This window comes from Lontra canadensis, unplaced genomic scaffold, assembly GCF_010015895.1.
Source record: "Lontra canadensis isolate GAN:19392208 unplaced genomic scaffold, GSC_riverotter_1.0 scaffold4, whole genome shotgun sequence".
Taxonomy (NCBI): Eukaryota; Metazoa; Chordata; class Mammalia; order Carnivora; family Mustelidae; genus Lontra; species Lontra canadensis.
The window spans coordinates 13,369,819-13,391,405 of NW_022630998.1; the positions used below are offsets into that span (position 1 = coordinate 13,369,819).

Consider the following 21,587-nt stretch of genomic DNA (forward strand, 5'->3'; position numbering starts at 1 on the left):
CTTGCAGTTAGGATCTCTTTATAAGTGGGCTGTACTGACTTACATATTATGACTTATTCATTGTTGAATGTCTGGTGAATGTTAATGTTTAGGTATAATGCCTTCTGAGGTTTTCATTCGTGGCGGTTCATATGAGAATAAGGCTCATTTAGAATTTAGCTTCTTAATAGCGCACACAGTTTTGCTTTCTTGATGCATATTTGAATTAAAAGTTAATGTCCTGGTTGACACAGTATATTGTCATTAAAAGAAAAACCAAGGCAAATCCGCACTAATACAAAGTGAAGACATGAAAGTTAAATCTGTCGTATCAACAATAGATACGAGGAAGTTAACTCAAAGAGGCAAAACAATGAAGATTGGATAATCAGTAAAGATTTGAAACACTACTGAAGTAAAATAGGTATTATCAATGTAATGAATTTCTTTCCTCACTGCTTTTCAGGTGAAATAGAATGAAAAGTCCTGTTTATTGTGTATGAATAGAAACTTACAAAAAGGGGGGAAGCTGTACTGCAATTTTTGTTCAGATTCAGTTTGGTTCAGTTCAGATCTTGTAACTTTTGCTAAAACTCCATTTGAGAGAGTCTGTGTAGGCTCTGTCCTGATCTGTTCACCATCATACCCTCAGTATCTAGCATGGTGCCTGACACCGAGTAGATCAATCCCAGCCTAGCTGTCAGTATTCTAACGGACAAATTTCTCCAATATTAAGGCATTTGGAGTTTTGTTTTTTTTTTTTAATCTAGCAAACTTGGCATTTTAAAGCATAATGTCAGAGGTATGAGCATGGAGATAGAGTTTGTCCAGTGTTTCATGACAGTTGCACTTTGATCCAAGGAGAGCCAGTACATCTTGACATTTTTTGAAAAATAACTCTTATTCGCATCATTGTAGCAGGCTGGATTTTCTAAAAATGATCTGCCACAAGTGCATGCAGGCAGGGGATGTGAACATTCTGACCATTCTGGCAGCCATATTGCAGAGAAAATACACTAAAGAGACGGAAGGGCGATGGGCATAGTGAACCGGAGAGTTTGCAAAAAGCACTATTGGAATAAGCAGCAGTAAAGCATTTGTGAAGTTAAAACTTAACTTTTAGTCTCTGTCCTAAACTAAGCCTTTAGAACTGAAATATTCAATTCCAGAAACTGCTATTTTCAAGTCTTGTTGCTCAATGTGGTAACAGCATACAAAAAGCAAACAAGATTTCTGTTGGAGCAAAGAGAGCTACAAAAGTACAATTGAACATACTGTGGTATCCTCCCTACTTGGATGAAAGCAGAATTATTATTATTTTTTTTAAATTCAAACTACAGTGAATTCCAACCTGCTCTGGTGTGTAAAGTCTACTAAGAACCTTAGAAGCGCATACAGTGGTACTTCGCATCTGAAGAAACTGACCTAAGAACAGACAAGGATATTTATTCTAAGTAAAACATAGTAATAGGAAACTCCTAAAAACGTAGCTAAGAAAGTTATCACATCTCCTTAAAGTTTTTAGAAATCATTCAAGTACAAATTGAATGCCAAGATTCATATTTTAGTTTATTCTTAGGCTAACTGACACCTAGGCAGTCTATGTGAGTACCTTGCGCACTGGCTTGAAGACATCTATGATTTCCCCACTGGAAAAGTTCATCACAAATCCCTGGACAGGTTCTTGGTCTCCAAAGAAAGGCTTCCCATTCACCGCAAAGAGCAAACCTGTGACAATACATCCAGTTAATCTTTCTTTAAGGAGAGAAGACTAGCCTTCAAATACATGCATGTACATTACACAAACAATTAACTTTGCGTGGTCAGCCTAGACCCTATAATTGAAAACAAAAGTAGAAAATAAAACACTAAGCAAATTTATCTTGAATAATAAGAACAGGGGCAAACAGGTTAGTTAAGACATAACCTCCTTATAATAGGAAAACCAGGAACTGCAAGGCCTTTTCCACTAAGGAAGCCAGTAGAAATCAGGAATACACAGATAGTGATACAGATACAGAGACATACAGATATTACAGACATCCTAGTGATAACCTTTAAGTCAGTCATTGTGGGATATCAGATCGTCCAAAAAATAAGTATAATATGCTATCATTACAAAGAGAATCAGAGAAAAATACACAAAGGCAGCAAGTGAAGTTACCGCAGAAACCGAATAATCTGATTTTGAACAATTGAAATTTGAAAATGTGAGATGCATATTTCAGGTTATCAAAGACTTATTTTTTCCAATTAAAAAATTAGATCATCTTTTTAATATTAATTCCATGAATACTTTTTGTAGTAAAATTATATTTCCTATTATAGTAGTGTTTATACAAAACAATAGAAACTGTGATGTTTGGGTTAAATAAACACTTCAGATGACTGAATATTGCATTTTAAAGACTTAAAACACAATAAAATATACATCGCACTAAAGTGTTATCAAAGATCTTTTTATCCTTTCTTAAATGATTTTAGGAAAAGGTTCTTTAACATATCATACTAAGAAAAACCCAACACTATCAGCATTAATTACTACTGTACAATATTGTAGAGGGAATTCTAATTATAATACACATCTTTGCTTAGATTTTGATTTTATTTTTTATTTTTTAAAGATTTCATTTATTTATTTGACAGACAGAGATCACAAGTAGGTAGTAGGTAGAGAGGCAGGGAGAGAGAGAAGAAGGGAAGCAGGCTCCCCGCCAAGCAGAGAGCCCGATACGGGGCTCAATCCCAGGACTCTGGGATCATGACCCAAGCCGAAGCCAAAGGCTTTAACCCACTGAGCCATCCAGGAGTCCCTAGATTCTGATTTTAACCAGATTTTCCCTCATATTCTCTCTTAATGTTTTTCTCCTCATATTTGATTTATTTTTATTCACTATGAATTTGATCACACTCTTTATTAAGTGAATGGTCTGGCCAAACTTATTCTTTACATATGAAGTAAAAACCAACATGAGAATTTCTTTTTCACTGACATTCATGAGAGTCTTTTATTATTTTATTACTTGTTCCTAGTGGAAGCCAAACTTGCTCTTTATCTGGTCACCTGAGTCTCTTTACTCCATTTCCTAAATATATTGGGGGCTGTTTGGGAAGACAGCAGATTATGCAACTTTAATAATATAAGAAATGTAAATATAATAGGGAGGACTACCAATAGTCAATGCTACTTTAATAGAGGTACACATATGTTTATGAAATATATTATAAAAATTATATTTACATTTTAGAAATATATTTTTAGTTATTCGATATTCATGATTTAAAGAAATTCTTTTGCAAGTTATTTTGTAACATGGATCAACTGGAGCTTATTTTATAAATTTATATTATTTTTCTGATTTTCTCCAAATCAAGAAAATCTAGTTTGAAAAGGAGAAAAAAATTCCAGATTTTATTGGCCATTTCTCTTGGCATTTAAATATAAGCCTCACTTACTTTATATATTTACCTTAAAAAAAGAAAAAAAAAACCTGGCCACTGCTTTTTTAAAAAATGTGAAGCACAAGTATTTTGAATACTGTACTGATTTTTACCACACACCATCTGTTGATGATGTGTGAAGAAATAATATTAATCATTTAATAACCAGAGCAAATGATCCAAATTAAGGAAAAATGAAAATCAATATTTCGGAACAATTTTTGAATCCATTACAAGTGCTTTCTTATTTCTGTAAAAAGAACAAGGTCACATGAGTTGAAAATGATCTGCAAGGCACTTACAGTTTTAAAATAGTTTTAAGATCTGATCTTTAAAGCATCTTTTTTTTTTTAATTTTATTTTTTATAAACATATATTTTTTCCCCCAGGGGTACAGGTCTGTGAATCGCCAGGTTTACACACTTCACAGCACTCACCATAGCACATACCCTCCCCAATGTCCATAACCCCACCCCCCGAACCCCCCTCCACCCAGCAACCCTCAGTTTGTTTTGTGAGATTGAGTCACTTATGGTTTGTCTCCCTCCCAATCCCATCTTGTTTCATTTACTCTTCTCCTACCCGCTTATCCCCCCATGTTGCATCTCCTCTCCCTCATATCAGGGAGATCATATGATAGTTGTCTTTCTCTGATTGACTTATTTCGCTAAGCATGATACCCTCTAGTTCCATCCACGTTGTCACAAAGGGCAAGATTTCATTTCTTTTGATGGCTGCATAGTATTCCATTGTGTATATATACCACATCTTCTTTATCCATTCATCAGTTGATGGACATCTAGGTTCTTTCCATAGTTTGGCTATTGTAGACATTGCTGCTATAAACATTTGGGTGCACGTGCCCCTTCGGATCACTACGTTTGTATCTTTAGGGTAAATACCCAGCAGTGCAATTGCTGGGTCATAGGGTAGCTCTATTTTCAACATTTTGAGGAACCTCCATGCTGTTTTCCAGAGTGGTTCCACCAGCTTGCATTCCCACCAACAGTGTAGGAGGGTTCCCCTCCTAAAGCATCTTCTATCCATTAATAAGAAAACAAATTCATAAGAGGAGCATATTAAGATACGATAAATAATTTGTAAGGATAGAGTACAGCACAGCAAAAAGCAAAAAATAAAGTTCAAGTACCTGGTATATATGAAATTGCAAATACATTTCTTCCAAATGATGCATGCTTAATCTCTCGCACAAATTCTCTGGTGTCAGTTTTAAAACACTGGATTCTTCCATTTTCCCTGTCTGCCACGCATAACTGGCCCAGATGAGGTATAAGGGCCAGGCTGTGAGGAACACTGAACTGGCCAGGTTTCGGATTGTTCCTGGAAGATTCTATAGAACAAAGAAAAACCTCAGACACACAATGTGCAACATCACCCAAAGTCTGACTTTCAAGTTTTCTAATTTTCCAAATCTACGGTAGTAAACCATCCAATATCTGGGACCCGGGGAAAAATAAGGTAAAGCAGTTTATACATTTATTCTATAATATCTCTTACCCACAAACACGTTAGGGATTTTCTCCCTATTTGGACAAAGTTTCTGGGTTGCAGCATTCTTTCTTCCTCTCACAAAACTCTGTGTGTGTGTGTGTGTGTGTGCGTGTGTGTATAAGAAAATTGCCAACCCGATGCATACAGAGGCTCTGCTTTCCCCACTGCAGGGGGCAATTCCATCCGAAAGAAGGTGAGGGGTGGCTAGTTCCTACTGTTACTGGCGAAGAATAACAATTAGAGATCAAGACTGAGTACCTTCTCCCCACTGTGTGATGAACTCTCCAGTTGGTGAAAACTGCACAATCCGACTGTTGCAGTAACCGTCTGATACATATATGGTTCCAGTGTCTGGGTCTACAGCCACATCGGTGGGCTGACAAAAGTGATTCTGGTCACTGCCTGGTTGCATGCTCCTCCCCAGGACTAACAGCGGGCTGCCTTCACTATTTGGATCCAGTTTGAACACCTTTTTAAACAAGGAACAAAAGTTTTACCTGCTTTGCATGGTTATTAGAGATACCCCCTTGCCTGACTTAGGCCACTTGCACGGGCACTTCGAGTGTAAGCTCCCAGAGATTTATTTATAAGAAGATACTCTGTAGAACTGGAAGGAAATCTAAAATAATCATCTGGTCTGATGCCCCCATTCTTTAAGTGAGGCCCTTAGTGATTAAGTGATCTGCTCAAGGTCATCCAGGTGATTAGCGGTGAATGGATGTCCTGTTCCACCCAGTCACACTTTTTTTTTTCTTTGAAGATTTTATTTATTTATTTGAGAGAGAGAGAGAGAGAGAGAGAGCATGAGGAGGGTCAGAGGGAGAAGCAGACTGAGCCCGATGCGGGACTTGATCCCAGGACTCCAGGATCATGAACTGAGCCAAAGGCAGTTGCTTAACCAATGGAGCCTCCCAGGCACCCCCTACATCACTTTTTTTTTTTTTTTTTTTGGTCTCTCTTTGGCTAATAGTACGATGCTCTTCAATACACAAGCAATAAAGGTTTACTGAGATGATATTTGAAGACTCTTATAGTTATGTCTTCTGAGTTCCAGGTTTTTTTTTCCCCCGCTAGTTTTCATACTTCTTTGCCACCTACTCATAAAATGGATATTAAAGCTCATCTTTTGAGAGGAAGACCTTATGGCTGTTCTGTGAAGGAAACAGAACTTCTCTTAAAAACCACAAAAATGTAATGTTTTGTATATAAGCATGGCTGTACCTAAGATTTTGCCTGGATTTACAGAAGATTAAAGTGGTTTCAGGGAAAACAACAACAACAACATAGTGATAAAAACACAAGTGATCAAACAGAACTAGGACCTGGGAACACAGAAAAGAAAAACACATGTGGAGAGCCGAGGAGGGTGGGAAGACCCACACAATTGTTACGGTGAAGGCTCTCATCTGGCCCGCAGTTTCCTGTTGGCCCAACATAGGAGGGTGACCGAATTATTTACATATTAGCTTTTCCTGCATTCTAAAAGAAAAATTTCAGATGTGGCAGCTCCATTTTCTTGTAACCAACTTACTGGGTGACAGAAAATGACCCAGACAGCTCTAGAGCCATTCAGAAGCATAACTCCATTAAGTTCTATTTGAATCACTGCCAAATGGAAGGTTACCTGATGCAGAGCCACGTCTGTGACCCAGTAATTTCCATCTTTATCTACACTCAAGCCATGGGGCAAATAAAACCTGCAAAATAAAAACAATGGTCTTAATTATATAGTTACTCCCAAAGCATATGTGAGAAGATTTTATTTTTTGCTAATTCATCTGTAAAGATAATATAAATTTATGAATTGATAAATATGTACCTGCATTACTAAAGCCCAACATAAATTAAATGAAAATACCTGTTGTAATAGAAACCTCCTTTTGATATATTTTTTATTTTTGATATATTATATTTATATATATATTTGAAAAAATATATATTTTTATATATTTGAATATATTTATATTTGAATATATTTGAATTATATATTTATATATTATATATTATATATTTATATTTTTATATATTTGAAAGATATATATTTTCAAATATATATACATGTATATATACATGTATATATCAAATCATACATCAAATATATATACATGTATATATATACACAAATTTATACACTTTTTTAATTTAAATTCAATTAGCCAACATACAGTACATCATTAGTTTCAGATGGAGAGTTCAGAAATTCATCAGTTGCGTGTAACACCCAGGGCTCATCACATCACGTGTCTTCCTTAATATCCATCACCCATTACCCCTTCCCCCCCACCCCTCCTTTTGACATATCTTAAATGGTATTTATTTAATCTTTGAAAAAGCTATAAATGAAGCCTACAATCAGTGACAAATATTTGTCATAAAATACGGTATATTAAACAACACAAATAACATCAATTTAAGAACAAGTTCAAAGATCATAAATATTAACAATTTAGAAATTGTATAAAGCAAACTGTCTAGAGAAACATACATGGACTTATATAGTTTGAGTAGTTTAAATATACTTCGAGGTAATGTAGGCTGTGTTAATGGAAAATATTAAAAATAGGACTCCAAAGCTTTAAGAGTGCCTCCTCAAGACAGTAAAGCCCAAAGGAAACCCCTTCCAGCAGAAATGTTCATCTAGGCAAAGGGAAGGTGTAAACCGATAATCAATAGAGAAGTTTACTTTAACAAATCAATTGGGATGATCTGGGTAAGAGAACTAACTGTAAACTGGTGTAGGCAGAAGCTCACAGGCTTAAGGAACTTAGAATTAACAAACACATGGGCATCATCTTAATGGGGTTGTAGTCAAATAACATCGGACAAACCACAGCTGTTTGTCAGCTTCTAGCCTTAACCATGGTGGGGACACCACAGATTTTTTTTTTCATGAGCCAAGAATGTAACACCCTGAGCTTGACTAATGAACTAGATCTGTGTTTTGGTGACTGGATGTGGGGGTTATGATTTGCTTTCAACACAGAACACCCCACTGCTGGCCAGGTTCATCTGGCAGCCCTTGCTCAGTCTTCCTCTGATTCCTTTCTGCAAAGAGAATGCTTCTGATTCATGGGAACAGCACCAAGGAGACAGGCTCAAACCCACTAAGTGATAGAGCCGCTATGAGGATTTGGCCCCTGACCCACCATCTTAGAATCCTATAAAAAAAATCTAATTATTCCCATCTTCATAAGCAGTTGCGCTCAGAATGGATGGCTCCCTGGCTTTTCCTGTCCTAAGCAGATGGAGCAGGGTATAGTTCCTGAAGCTGCCAGGTTATAATGGTTGAGGACACTCTGTAAGCAGGTGCCCCTTCCCTTCAATGACCATGAGTATCAGCCAATTTTTTTTTTTTTTTTTGGTTGCCAAATGTTATCTAGGAATAAGACCAAATAATAAGTCTTTCAAAGCCAAATTACCTGTGCATGCTAAGGAAGCTAAACAATGATATTTGTTTAGTTTTCACTTTGAGATGGGAAGAAAGAAGACTTTTTTTCTTAATGTCTATTTTGGTTATGTGGCTTTTATGGTGAAAAAAAAATTTTTTTTAATCTTCAGATCTAAGCTGACCAGGAACTCACTTCATTAGCCATGTGTGTCAACGGCACTATGAAGTTTGAGTACCGGTTAGAATCACCTGGGAGCTTTAAAGGTAAGTAGCTTTTGATGCCTGGGCCCCATCCCTGCCTAAATCTTAATCTGGGTTTTTGAAGCTTCCCAGGTGATTCTAATTTCAGTCAGGGTTTGGAACCACCTACTTAGAAAATGGAAGATGAAATGGCCCAATTAGTGTCCTGCTTTCGTAAGCTGCACCTTTTCACCAGCACCAGACCATACAGTCTTTCCAAGACCAGAGCCAGTGCCACACTTTAACAAAATATATGTAGTACAAGCCTTAACAACAACAGAAGTAATTGTGCTCACAGATTTTTTCCACTGGACTGGAGTACAGCAGCATTATTTGGATCTATGACAAGAATAGTGTCTTCTTCAATTGGCCCGAGTCCTCTTTGCTGGTAAACAAACATGCTATCAAAAGAGCTTAAAAAAAAAAAAAAAAACACATTAGAATGGAAAATAAGGCAATGAGATATGGCAATGAACTTAAATGCAGACCATCCACTTGAGATTCAAAATACAGAATCAAGAGAAGAGCTTAAACTTTGTTGTCCTTCACGTTTCTATTTGATTCCATATATGTGTACACACACACACACACACCCCTACCAGTATATATAATGGTAGTTACAAATGTACCATCGGCCTGTAGAACCGTGCTGCTCAGAGTGGTCAGCAACATGCCAACAGTCTGGAGATAAAAGATCTCACACCCACCAAATCTGAAATCTGTACTTCCACAAGATCCCCAGGTGACTCATATTCACATGAGAGTTAAAGAAATACTACTATTTTTTTCAAAGCTCCTCAAAAACATTTTAATAGCTAGTTTCCTTCAAACTACAAAAGAAAGCATAACTTATTTTAACTTACACTGTAATAAGGTAAGTGAAATTGATAGCAGGAAGGGTAGTAATCAAAAATATGTTTGCAACTGTATTTGCCATAGGCATAACATGCAAACACATATTATAAGGATATAGGACAAAATGCTCAAAATATAAATTTAAGAATATAAACTGTGAGTCTTGAAATAAAAATATGCTTAGAAACATAAAACTTCCATAAAACAGCTATTCTATAAGTACAAAATGGATTACTATATAGTAATATAAAAACTAAAGAAAATATGAAAATTTCTGCTTTTTAAATCTGTATCTCCCAGGTTATAAAATATTATGAATGTATATGTTTATATATATTTTTTCCATTTATATTTCTATATGAATTGCTAGTTATATATTTCCCTAAACTGACAATTATCACGGATACTGTACTTATTTTGATTCCTGTATGGGAAATTATTAGGGCTAAGTGACAAAGGTAAAATCTTGTAATCTAATCTTATGTAACACAGAGATAAATATGCAGGACACCAAGAGACTAATTTATATTTTAAAAAACAAAGAATTGGATCAGTACATAGTTCAGTCATATGCATGTGTATGTCTATATAAAAATATAAGTATTTATATTTTGCCAAGGTCAATGGATAATCAGTGAATATTTCTGTAACAGAATTTCCTTGACAGAATCAGACAAACTTGTGGGAAAAAACTATTACTATTTTGTAGTTCAATTGTATAAGCAAAAGAAGACTCTGAATAGTATTAAATATTTATGGAGATAGAGTTGCAATTTGGAAAGGCAAAAGAATGATCAAATCTGTCACATACCTATTGATTGGTTGGTTGCAATTTTTGTGGAATTTATGCAGAGTCCCAGTAGAAGAATAAAAATTTCAAAATTACATTCTCTGGCCATTAAAAATACACATCACACAATTATTTGAGCTTCTTGACTGCTATAGTCTTTTGGGAACATTTTTCATGAAAGATAACAATAAGTCCCTGAAGTAGTTCTTATTAATGATGCATTCAATTGAAAACAAAATATTGATTCAGCTTTGTCAACCTAAAACTTAAGTAATACTGTTTACATATGCTATTATGTGTAGTAAAAACCACACAGCAGTCCCTAGGAAAAAAAAAGTATCTGAGTCTATAAAACAGAAGTAACAAAACTGACAAAGCAGATTTCATAAGATAATCATGGGATCATTATTAAATTGAAATGTGAAACTTTATTAGAACCAATGTAAGAATATACAAGGTCTTATTAAATCATGGGAGACTGATAAAGGGCAGATATGATGTAACTCTTTAAATCTATGAAAACTGAAAGAGTTTATCCTATATCTGAAACTCTATTTTCAATATGAGTTTCTGTACTAAAAAACATCTTAACTATTCTTCTAGAAAACAATGGCCCTGGATGCAACCATCAATGTTAGCTTTTTTGCCAACACATTTGTGATACCAGATAACGTTTAAGTTCTGCATGTCTAAGACTCATAGGACGCTATAAGGTTCACATTCGTGTGTAATAAGTCTCATTTACTTTCTGTTTTAAGGCTTACGCTATATTCCTCATTTTCCAAGAACACTGCAGTGCTTTATAATGGCACAATGGCAATCTAGATAATGGGAATTATGCTTTCCCCATAAGGAGTCAAAAATCTGCTTCCTCTTTCTCTGAACTGAAATTTTGAGATAATTGTGGATTCACATGCAGTTGCAAGAAATAATATAGAGAGAAGTTTCTCAAAGGTAGCATTTTGCACGACTGTAGCACAACATCATAACCCAGGTATTTATTGACGTCGCTAAAAATCCACTGACCATATTTGCATTTCCTTTTCCCTTGCTGCATTTCCTAAAATTTTCATTCATTCTTTCAGTTTACCTGCTTGGACATGGAACATATTTAGTATATTACTTCTCTCTTTCACCCCCACTTAGGAGTTAGTATTATGGACAGTTACCAAGTCCTCGTAATTCTTATCACGTGCTGTGCACTTGATATATTACTAGTGCTCGGACCCGCTCCTGACAGCTCCTAATAGTGGCGTTACGCAGAAGTGACGGTACCTATTGTATATCCCGATGAAAGTGAAGCATGCCAGACCTCGGCATGCCTCGCTCCACATCAAGGACAGTCACTCAGGTAATGGGCTCACCAGTCCTAATCCTTTTCATTTGGGATAGCGGGGGCTTGCTACAACCAGCTACTGGCCCTTGGTAGTGACACAGGGCAAGTAATAAAAGCAACTGATGTTTTTTCTTAAATGGGAAAAATCACAAACACCCACGCACTAAATCTGCCAAATAAAGTAGTTTATAAACTCCTGCAATTTTCAAAGAAAGGTAACCCCTGAGCGGTTCATAACCGGATGTCAGATTACAGAGCTGGATACACCGTTGCTATGGAAAGCTGCTTCTTTAGTGTTCTCAAGCAGCAACCCCGCATGGTATGCTGCAGAGAGCTCTTTATTTCAACCGCATTTAACTTTTTGCAGGATATAATAATACCCAGCAAATTTCACACGGTGCCTGCAGCCCTGCTGATTTTCGTTTGCTTCTCTAAAAAAGCACTCAGCCAAAGAGGCTGAGCTGAGGCCTATGGGCCCGAATTCATCAGTTTTTTATTTTAGCAGTTTGAATTCCCCGTTAATGATTTTGCACATTAGCAGCTAATCAAACAGTTTAGATAAGGCTGAGGAGAAACGCTTTGCTATATTCACGCAGAAAAGAAACGAGAGTAAGGAGAAAGTAAACTTCTGGGCCATCAATCAAAATTATGGGAATGCAAAATAAATAACAGCAACCAAGGAGAAGAAGTATAATGTTGTAATTATATGAATTAAGAAGCTGGAGAAAGAACCATAGGTTTTCTTTTACTTTTTCTTTATTTTTCGATTATAATGCCAGGGTAGTTACCACACGGCGTTACATTCATTGCAGGTGTACAATATAGCAATTCAACACCTCAGTGTTCCTCAGTGCTCATCACAATAAGGGTGTTCTTAAACACCTTCACCTGTTTCACCCACCCCGCCCCTCTCACCGACCAGCCTCTCTAAACCATCTATTAGAACCATAAATTTTCAAGTGAAAAAATAAGTGGAAAGATTCCCCCAATATTAGCAATTCAAAGATAACCATACAGAGGACAGAGATTTTAAATGGAATACACTTAAATATTATGTTAAAAAGGTTCACTTCTGCAAGAAGGCACACTGCAAAAAAAAAAAAAAAAAAAAAAAAAACAAAAAAATCCCTGGGAGGAGAAAAAGAGGTAAACAAAGAAACCAGCATGACTTTAGTGCCTGGAGACATCACAAACAGGGATGAAAGGATAAAGGGAACTAGGTATTATGGCCCAGGGCTTTGTTAGGTCGGTTAAAGCCAATGAGGACCAGGTGCTTAGCAAAGTGCTTTTTGTTACTCAACAGAATGAGGCACTTAATAAAGCCCTCATTTTGGGGGCTAGGGAATTGAGCATAAGGGAGTGCAAACATCTTCATGCATGTCTCAGGCCTAGGAAATGGTAATCAAGATTCAAACCCAGGTCTCCTGTCTTGAAAGAAAGCAAGAAAGCAAGAAAAGGAAAAAAAGAAAAAAGAAAGAAATGTTTTTCTCTTATTAGGACTGACCTCACTGGAATGGAGAATCTCCCTGCCAGTTATCAAATTTAATATGCGTATGCAGAAGAGATGGAAGAGTAGTCACAGAACGAAGAACTAGAGAAAGTGATGTAACACTGGCAAGGAAATGGCTTGAGTAAGTGGCAAATGGCAATGTGAGAGAAAATGCTAAAATTTGGAGACATTCTTTCCATATGACTTCTCGTGATTTTTCTCTCAGATATGAAGGTACTAAGTAAGGTTCATTTAGTCACTTTGAATTCTGTTTTCTAAGCTCACTAAATTCTTAAGGTATGAAAGAATATGCAGATGGAAGAGCAGAACCTCAAGCAGATAACTTAACGGAGACTCCAGAAAACTAGTGAGGCTCATCTTGAACTGATTTTTCTAAGAGTTAGGATGCAGAGAGATTTCCGAAACAACAGATCTCAGCAAGATTCCATGAAGCACCGATGAAGAGATGTTTTGTGAACTGTTTGGTGGGGGGTGGGCAAATGGGAGAAGATTCCCAGAACACCACATCTCCAAGAACAAACCTTGCTAAGTCAGCCTTTCAACTATTCAAATCTTACAAACAACATTTATGAGGAACATTTATGAAGATACCGAAGGTGTGCTCATCAAACAGACCTGATACAAGGCTGGGAGGGACAGCTCGTTCTCTGGTTAATTAAGAATAAAATAATAATACCTGTAAATTGTTAAATCTAACATGGTGAAATGTAACTGGAATAGAGTCCTGAATTCAATATTTTAAAAACACCACATAAGTTTAAAACTTGAGCACAATTTTATGAAATATATTTGAAGATCCTAGCAGACTCAACACATGGCAACAAGGTGAGATGACCGTTGAATAAAAGTGAATACAATCCTTTTACACTCATAGATATCTAAAGGACAATAATTGCACTGCTGATCCGGTAACAGATGAGGTATTGTGGCCACTTTCCAACCAAACATCTTAGAAGGATGAGAAATCAGTGTCTTCAGATGACAGTATCATGTCAGCATAAAGACTGGTTGAGGGCCTGGGGATATTTAGTCTTGAGAAGATAAGATTTCTTTCAAATATGGAAGGAACTGGGGCACCTGGGTGGCTCAGTGGGTTAAAGCCTCTGCCTTCAGCTCGGGTCATGATCCCAGAGTCCTGGGATCAAGCCCCGCATCAGGCTCTCTGCTCAACGGGGAGCCTGCTTCCTCCCCTCCTCTCTCTCTCTGCCTGCCTCTCTGCCTGCTTGTGATCTCTGTCTGTCAAATAAATAAACAAAATCTTTAAAAAAAAATATGTAAGGAACTGACATGGAAAATGGGAGTAAGTTCATCCTGTGTTAGGCTGTCATGAAGGTAGAGTTAGAAGACTCAGATTTGAGTTTAACATAATGAAGAACTTTATAACACCTAGAAGAGTCCCATAATTGGAAAGGATGTCTCCTATCGTAGGGAATTTCCTGGCACTGAGAGTTCAAGCCCTGGATGACTTGGAAGATCTTGTAAAGAGGCATCTGCATTTGGTGGGAAGAGGGAGGTGAGCTCTCTGGTGCACATTTACTGTTCTGGGTGCCCAGTGTCTACTGCCCCACGTTGTGCTGATGAAACCTCCATGTTTGTTTGGTTGATCCAACATTCCGTGGCTCACTCTCAGCCAATTTTCTTCCGATGATGTCAACTCTACTTCCAAATTCCAGGGACAGTACAAAAATGTTAGGCAAAGCCAAAGAGTGGATTTCCTTCTTCTGCCATAGTGACTGGTTTGGAGATGGAGGAAATGTGACCTAAGTTACACCAAAAAATAGGCTAAAAGACTCAATTTAAGGATTTTCTGTTGACCTGTCAGGGACATAGACTATCTCTTCTGTGAGACTAGTATGTGATAATGCAATTCCGAGGCTGAAAACAGGGAGAGGGATCACTCAGGGCCCTGGAATGGAACCAACCAGGGGAAAATGTGTTAAAAAACGGATCTGGGTGATGTTGTTTGGATGACCATATCCTTGAAGTTTTCACTTATACGAACTGATAAATTTCCTCTTTTCCTAAGCTAGTTTGTGTTGGTTTTCTCTCTTATTGAAAGAATGCCAAGTGATACAACTTCCAATATCCCTTCCAACTTCATGTGAAACATAATAAATGATATAAAGGAAACAGTTTTTAACACCTAAAAATTAGGGGTAAAACCCATGGCTTGGTTAAGTGGGTATGTGATGTGAGTCCTGCCTAGTGGAACCACAACCCTAGCTGAGAGAAATAAAAGAAAGGCCAAGAGAGAAGACTTGACAGTAGTCATGATTTTAAGACAGAGACCCAGGAACAGCTGTTCCCAGGCAGGAGCTACCCAACTCCTGCTGGGAGGCATTTAAACTTGAAGGAGCTCCAGCTGTCATGCTGCCCTAACACCAGGACAGACTCAAAGGCTCTTAAAAGTTTCATTACACCCTGCTGGTAAGAGGCATTTCTTCTTTCAGCTAGAAGCTTCTGAAAGTAGCCATATTGAAATTAAGGGGCAGACTGGGAAGAAAATGGAAATCAGACAGAGAAAGGGAGTGACAATCACCTTTCAGGAGCTTAAATGGTCGTTATTATTATTATTTCAGTTTGGATGCCATGCTTAATTAGCATGGTTTTATAGAAGAGTAAGGGGTGATCAGGGAAATCAGGTAGAGATGAGGAGCAACAGTACTTACAAAAACAGTTGATATGATGACATCAAAGAGCACTGGGTACTATATTAATTGTGGAATGTTAATGCCAAGCGCTGCCTGATAGTTAAAGAATAGTCACATCATAAAAATTAGGGGAGGGGGGCACCTGGGTGGCTCAGTGGATTAAAGCCTCTGCCTTCGGCTCAGGTCATGATCCCAGTGTCCTGGGATCGAGCCCCACATCGGGCTCTCTGCTCTGCAGGGAGCCTGCTTCCACCTCTCTCTCTATCTGTCCGCCTCTCTGCCTACTTGTGATCTCTGTCAAATAAAAAAATAAAATCTTTAAAAAAAAAAATGAATTAGGGGAGGGGTGCCTGAGTGGCTCAGTTGTTAAGCTTCTGCTTTTGAATCAGGTCATGATCACAGGATCCTGGGATGGAGCCCCGCATTGGGCTCCTTGCTGGGTGGGGAGCCTGCTTCTCCCTCTCCCATTCCCCCTGCTTGTGATCCCTCTCTTGCTGTGTGTCTCTCTCTGTCAAAAATAAATAAATAAATAAAATAAAAATAAAATTAGGGGATACAGAGTGCTTAGATTTGATTTAGAGCAAGTCTGGCCTTACAGAAACTTTAATTTTGGGAACACGGGAAATATCAGGAAGGGAAAAATTCCGAGTAAGATGAATACAGGATTTCTCACTACTCTCTTCAAACAGTGGTAGCAACAAGAATGCAATTTCCACCCAATTGTTAATGTGGGTTGTCTCTCACCAGGATGTCATAAGTTCTTCAGGAAGGTGGTTTTTTTTTTTTTTTTTTTTTTTTTTTTTACAAACCTTGAATATTTAATGAGGGAGAACAAAAACCGTACTTTGTCTATTATATATAATGTGACTTATGCATGAAGGAAGACCATGCATGATGGTTCAAGGAATGGAACCCACAAATCCAAATCCATTTCTAATTCTCCTCATAGAATAATAAAGCAGACAGTGATTAAAAGCAGAGAAGTGAGTTCCAGAAGAGAATTTCCTGGCAAGTATGGATTGAAAAGCCTGCTAGAGGCCAACAGACAATACAGGAGAGACACAACGAAAAAGAGAGAACAAAATTCTTACATCTGAAAGATAAAGATGAGTAAGAAAGAAACGGAGACTTAATGAGTTAAATCAGTGCATCTGCTCTGAAGAAGTCTTGCATTTTTAACAACACCATTTCTTGGTGCCATTTATCAGGATAAACACACCAGGGCTTTGGCAAAGAAAGTGGAATCTATTTACCCATGATACTGGTTATCTAGATGAGAGCTTGATGCCAGGAAAAAGCAGCTCTTTAGCTAGGACTAACATATAAGTCACAGAAAATGTTCTTCTGTGGCTCTTACCTCATAGTCTTGTGTCCTCATCTTCTACCCCAACCTGGCCCATACTGGTCCCTTCTCCTATTAAACTGTTGCAGCCCGGGCTGTTTGCTTGGAATGAGTCTCACATTAAAATAGAGAATTGGACTTTATCCAACTTAGCTTTATCCAGCTGAAACAGTATCAATGGGAGAAAATGACGCTGTAATTTTCTCCTCTGGTAAAATGTGGCTAGAAATCCATGCAGAAAATGTAGCAATATTCATTAAAAAGAAGAATATGCTACAATGAATAGAAATAGTTTGCTTTTAAAAGCACTTGTTAAAATACCATTAGATGTTCAATAATGACTAAGACGATGTAACAGAGATGTATGAATAGGAATATTGAGTTCGATTGCTTTGAACTCTAAAGTGATTTCCTTCTCAGATTCCATTTTCAAGTGTGACAACTGGAAAGGACAATTAAACAAAACAAAGCTAGCAATCTGTTTTGAAATGCTGCCTGAATTCCCTCTTCACCTGCACAAAGAAAATCCCATCCATGTGTAGCCACAGGGCAGGCTTAGCATTAACACGATCTTAGTCAGTACCTCTGAGAATGGAAGAGAAATACAACAGATCTTGTAGGTCCTCAATTTTCCAAATGAGACCCTACAGCTGTACACCTGAATGGAGAAGATTCATGACACTTAATTGATATTTGAAGATTTATTTTCATGTGTAAATTTGTGATAAAAACAAATGAATAAATGGATATTCATTACCCAGGAGAAGTGACACAACCTGCTAAATTTTGGACCAAGCTTTTAAAAATATCATCATGTGAATGTACTTCCAATCCCATAAAAGGCAGTATCCCAGGGTGGGCACCTGGACCAACCCTGGAGTCAGACAGAAAGAAACTGAAGCCTGGCTTTGCCACTTGCTAACTCTGACACATGGGCCAAACACTTACCTTCTCTTGGTTCCTTCATCTGGAAAATGTGAATGGTGGTGATAGTAAGAGTGCCCAACTATGTGAGGTGATTTATGTAAACATTTAGAACAGAGACAGGCCCACAAGTAAACAATAAATGTTATATAGACATTTTTACCAAAAATCCATCCAAGAAGATAGTGGAACATGGAATAAAAGGTTGGAAAGAGAAACCCAGAGGGAAAAGCAGGGGAATTAGACCTTAAGTCTTTGATACTCTTATAAAGAGAAAACTTGAATAATAAAATTAATCTCTATGAAAATGTGAAGGCCAATGGTGATCACCGCCATGGAGCAGTTCAATGGAAAAGGAGAGTTCAACTGGCTTAGAATGATTCTTTATGTAGCATATACACAGAAATAACAAAATGCTTCACTGTAGTCAACTAATAACTTTACTTAGTTGATCATTTCTCAAGATGCACCTTCTCTGAAGTCTTGAAATGCCTCAACAACGTACTGTCCTAACTGCCTTTAATATTATTCTCCTTAGGAATGCGAAGGTAGCTTCAAGGAGGAAGGAGGAAAATGGTAAGCATGTGGGATCACAGATTGTTACTGCCTTCTTTCCATAAACTCGACTGTGAAACTATTTTAATTTGTTTTAAAATGCACAAGACTTCCTTTCTGCTACTTATCAAAGACATGTGTTAAAAGAATAAATGTGGTTTGCTCACAAAAATCAAGTTTGAAAAGAACGTTGGTAGTTCTCTTACTGTTATTCTTAGTTTAACAAAAAGTGACTCGGACTCGGTGTGTTTTCATTTACTCCTCGAAGGAAAAATAGTACTTACTTTCCATCCCAGACATGGTCCCCTCTGTGGAAAATCACCAGGTTATTCTTAAGGTCCAGAGCCACCCCAGAAACCTGGCCTGGTAACAAGTATACTCCAGGCCAACCCAGGGCTTCTTCGACATGGAAATCTAAAAAGATAAATCCATACATTTGGTATAAGAAGGAAAGCTAGTGTAACCTCATGAAGATTCACCGTGGTTATGAGAAACTCATGCAGTACTGTCACTAGATGCAAGGAAAACAAAATCAAGCCGTGCTCTATATCAACGCACCACATGCACATGCCGGCCAGCTTCCTGAGATGTGAGATCAAGGAAAGGCCTGTGAACTGGTTTGGGGACCATATGCCCGCATTTCCTGTCGATGACATGCCTGTAAAAACACCTTCCCTTAGGTCATGAAAGAGCAAATCTGAGACTGCTTTCTGCTGGACAAGATTCTTCTTTAAAAATTGTATTTTGGGGGAACATGGCAACAGGGATGGCAACATTTTAATTCAAAGCTTTTACACGTGAATAAATAGCAAGCATGGGCAAGAAGCCTGTGTGTGTGTGTGTGTGTGTGTGTGTGTGTGTGTGTGGTATCTAATTCCTGTTAATTCTGGATGTTTGATACACACGCGACCCTATAATAAGCCATGACTAATTATCTCCTGCACAAGCAACCTGTCCGAGATACTGATCTTACTCCTCTGATCGTGAGTGTTCCTGTAACAATGGGAACGGACAGACACTCTTTCATTGCTTGCATTTCACTGTTTCCTACCATAGGAGAAGGGGAACATTAACAGAAACTTTGTGACTGGACGATTTCCAAGTTATTTTCATTTCTGATCAGAATGCTTTTATACTTAGAGAACACCTGGGCTTATTTGTGTTAATTCCTTTTATAAATGTGCTAGTGAATAAAGAGGCGTGCTATATGGACGCGCAATACTAACTGAGGCTTAAAGTTAGGAAGATACTGTGAAATCTACTGTATCAGTGTCAATGTTTCTTCCCCTCCCGAATGCTTCAACAGAGACGCCGAGAAGTAGCAAAGCAGCAGTTCGAGTCTCACTTCTCCTTCCCATCTTCTGTAGGATGTGGCAACAGGCATTGAAATCCTTAGAGACAGGCATTACAGACTGGAGGAAGGAAGGGAAGCCCAGGACCTGCATAATCAGCTTCCGTGAGCTTGAAAGGATGTTGGTGTGAGAATGAACACTTCGAAGTAATTTTCTCAACTGTAATTACGGAAAGAGTATCACTTCATTTGGTCTCTTTACCCTTGCACATTTCATTTTTCTTTAGTAAAAATTAATGTGACAGCTCAAGTGAATGCCTAGGTCGGTTCTGCCTACAACTTCTGCTGAAGCATCTTCAACAAGTATTCCATAAGTATACTGTCTATACAAGGCATTATGCTAGATTCTGGGAACACGAAGAAATAAAATACGGGTTTTGGCCTTGAAGAACGTGAACATTAAAATGAAAAAAAAAACCAGGAACCAAATACTTGGGACGCCTGGGTGGCTCAGTTGGTTAAGCGGCTGCCTTCGGCTCAGGTCATGATCCCAGAGTCCTGGGATCGAGTCCCACATCGGGCTCCTTGCTCAGCAGGGAGCCTGCTTCTCGCTCTGCCTCTGCCTGCCACTCTATCTGCCTGTGCTCACTCTCGCGCGCTCTCTCTCTGACAAAAAAATAAATAAAAATCTTTAAATTAAAAAAAAAATGAGAAAAAACAGGAACCAAATACTTATGACAGGATGTGGTGCTGGGACACAGGAGAGGGTCCCTAATCCTTCCTGGAGCTTGGCTAGGAGAGGGCAGGGTGAAGGTCAGACCTGGGAGGTTTCCCAGAGAAATAAACCCTTAAGTGTTTGCACTTAAAGGTAAATGGGGGTTCACTGAGTGCAGAAGTGGGCAGAGAATATTTCGGTCAGAAAGATCAAAAGTGAGGATGTTTACAGTCGCAGAATGTTTCAAGATCTTTAAGTAATCTAGAAAGATACCTGTGTGTGTCAAGGTGGGGCAAGGGGAGCAGCAGGCAAGATCAACTGACCTGGAGAGCTTGGACTGGAAAATGTACCTTAGATCACACGAGGGAATATGGATTTAATAATGAACTAATGTTAAGTCCGAGCTGTGGTGTCTTGATCTCTACCATGAATCATTTTGAGGCTTGCTGCAAGTATGTTATTAGTAGGAGTAAAGCACTGAGTTTGGGAATAATTTACTTTTGAAATATATTGGAGTGCATCGAGAATGTCATTCTCACTCACGTGTCCTGATACGCCTTCTGGAGTTGAAGAGAAGCGGGGACAGTTACAGCTGACACACTGACATTTGCAAACAGTTCTGGGCACAGCGGTGGATGTGAATGGGGCTGCTCAGATGAGTAACATTCACCATCTATCACACTTGTCATAATAGGGAAAAAAAAGGGTGCAAACTGCTGCTCCAGGCAACTGGGAGCCCCTGAAAGGTTTTTAAGCATGGGGCGACACGATTAAAACTGTGTTTTTGAAAGTGAAATCTGAAGATAGTGGTATAAGCCCAACAATTAGGTATGTCTAAATAGATCCACAGATGGATAAATCATTCCCCAAAGAACATGCTTTAAATTATTTTAAAGTTGCTTGAATCTCAGGTTATATGTCATCCATTCTCATCTCGGTTACAGCTTGTCCATTCGGTGGTCCATCATTCTGTGCTCACTGACCAGCTCCTGAAGAGTCCGGAAGGGCTTCCAGGAAACATGGAACCTCGTGACAACAGAGATATTGAATTGCTTTCA

At 38.1% G+C, this 21,587-nt stretch overlaps 1 protein-coding gene across 19 annotated transcripts in view; it reads right to left on the minus strand.

Moving 5' to 3' along the window:
• Positions 1 to 21,587, minus strand: part of PAM (peptidylglycine alpha-amidating monooxygenase) — a 278,000-nt gene that overhangs the window by 16,507 nt on the left and 239,906 nt on the right. For all 19 annotated transcript variants that reach the window (XM_032845671.1, XM_032845663.1, XM_032845654.1 and 16 more), the window contains 6 exons: positions 18,808 to 18,937; positions 8,857 to 8,973; positions 6,557 to 6,629; positions 5,191 to 5,401; positions 4,571 to 4,771; positions 1,592 to 1,707 (listed from right to left, as the gene is read on the minus strand). In XM_032845671.1, coding sequence (XP_032701562.1) covers positions 1,592 to 1,707; positions 4,571 to 4,771; positions 5,191 to 5,401; positions 6,557 to 6,629; positions 8,857 to 8,973; positions 18,808 to 18,937 — 848 coding nt within the window. The remainder of the gene's footprint in view (positions 1 to 1,591; positions 1,708 to 4,570; positions 4,772 to 5,190; positions 5,402 to 6,556; positions 6,630 to 8,856; positions 8,974 to 18,807; positions 18,938 to 21,587) is intronic.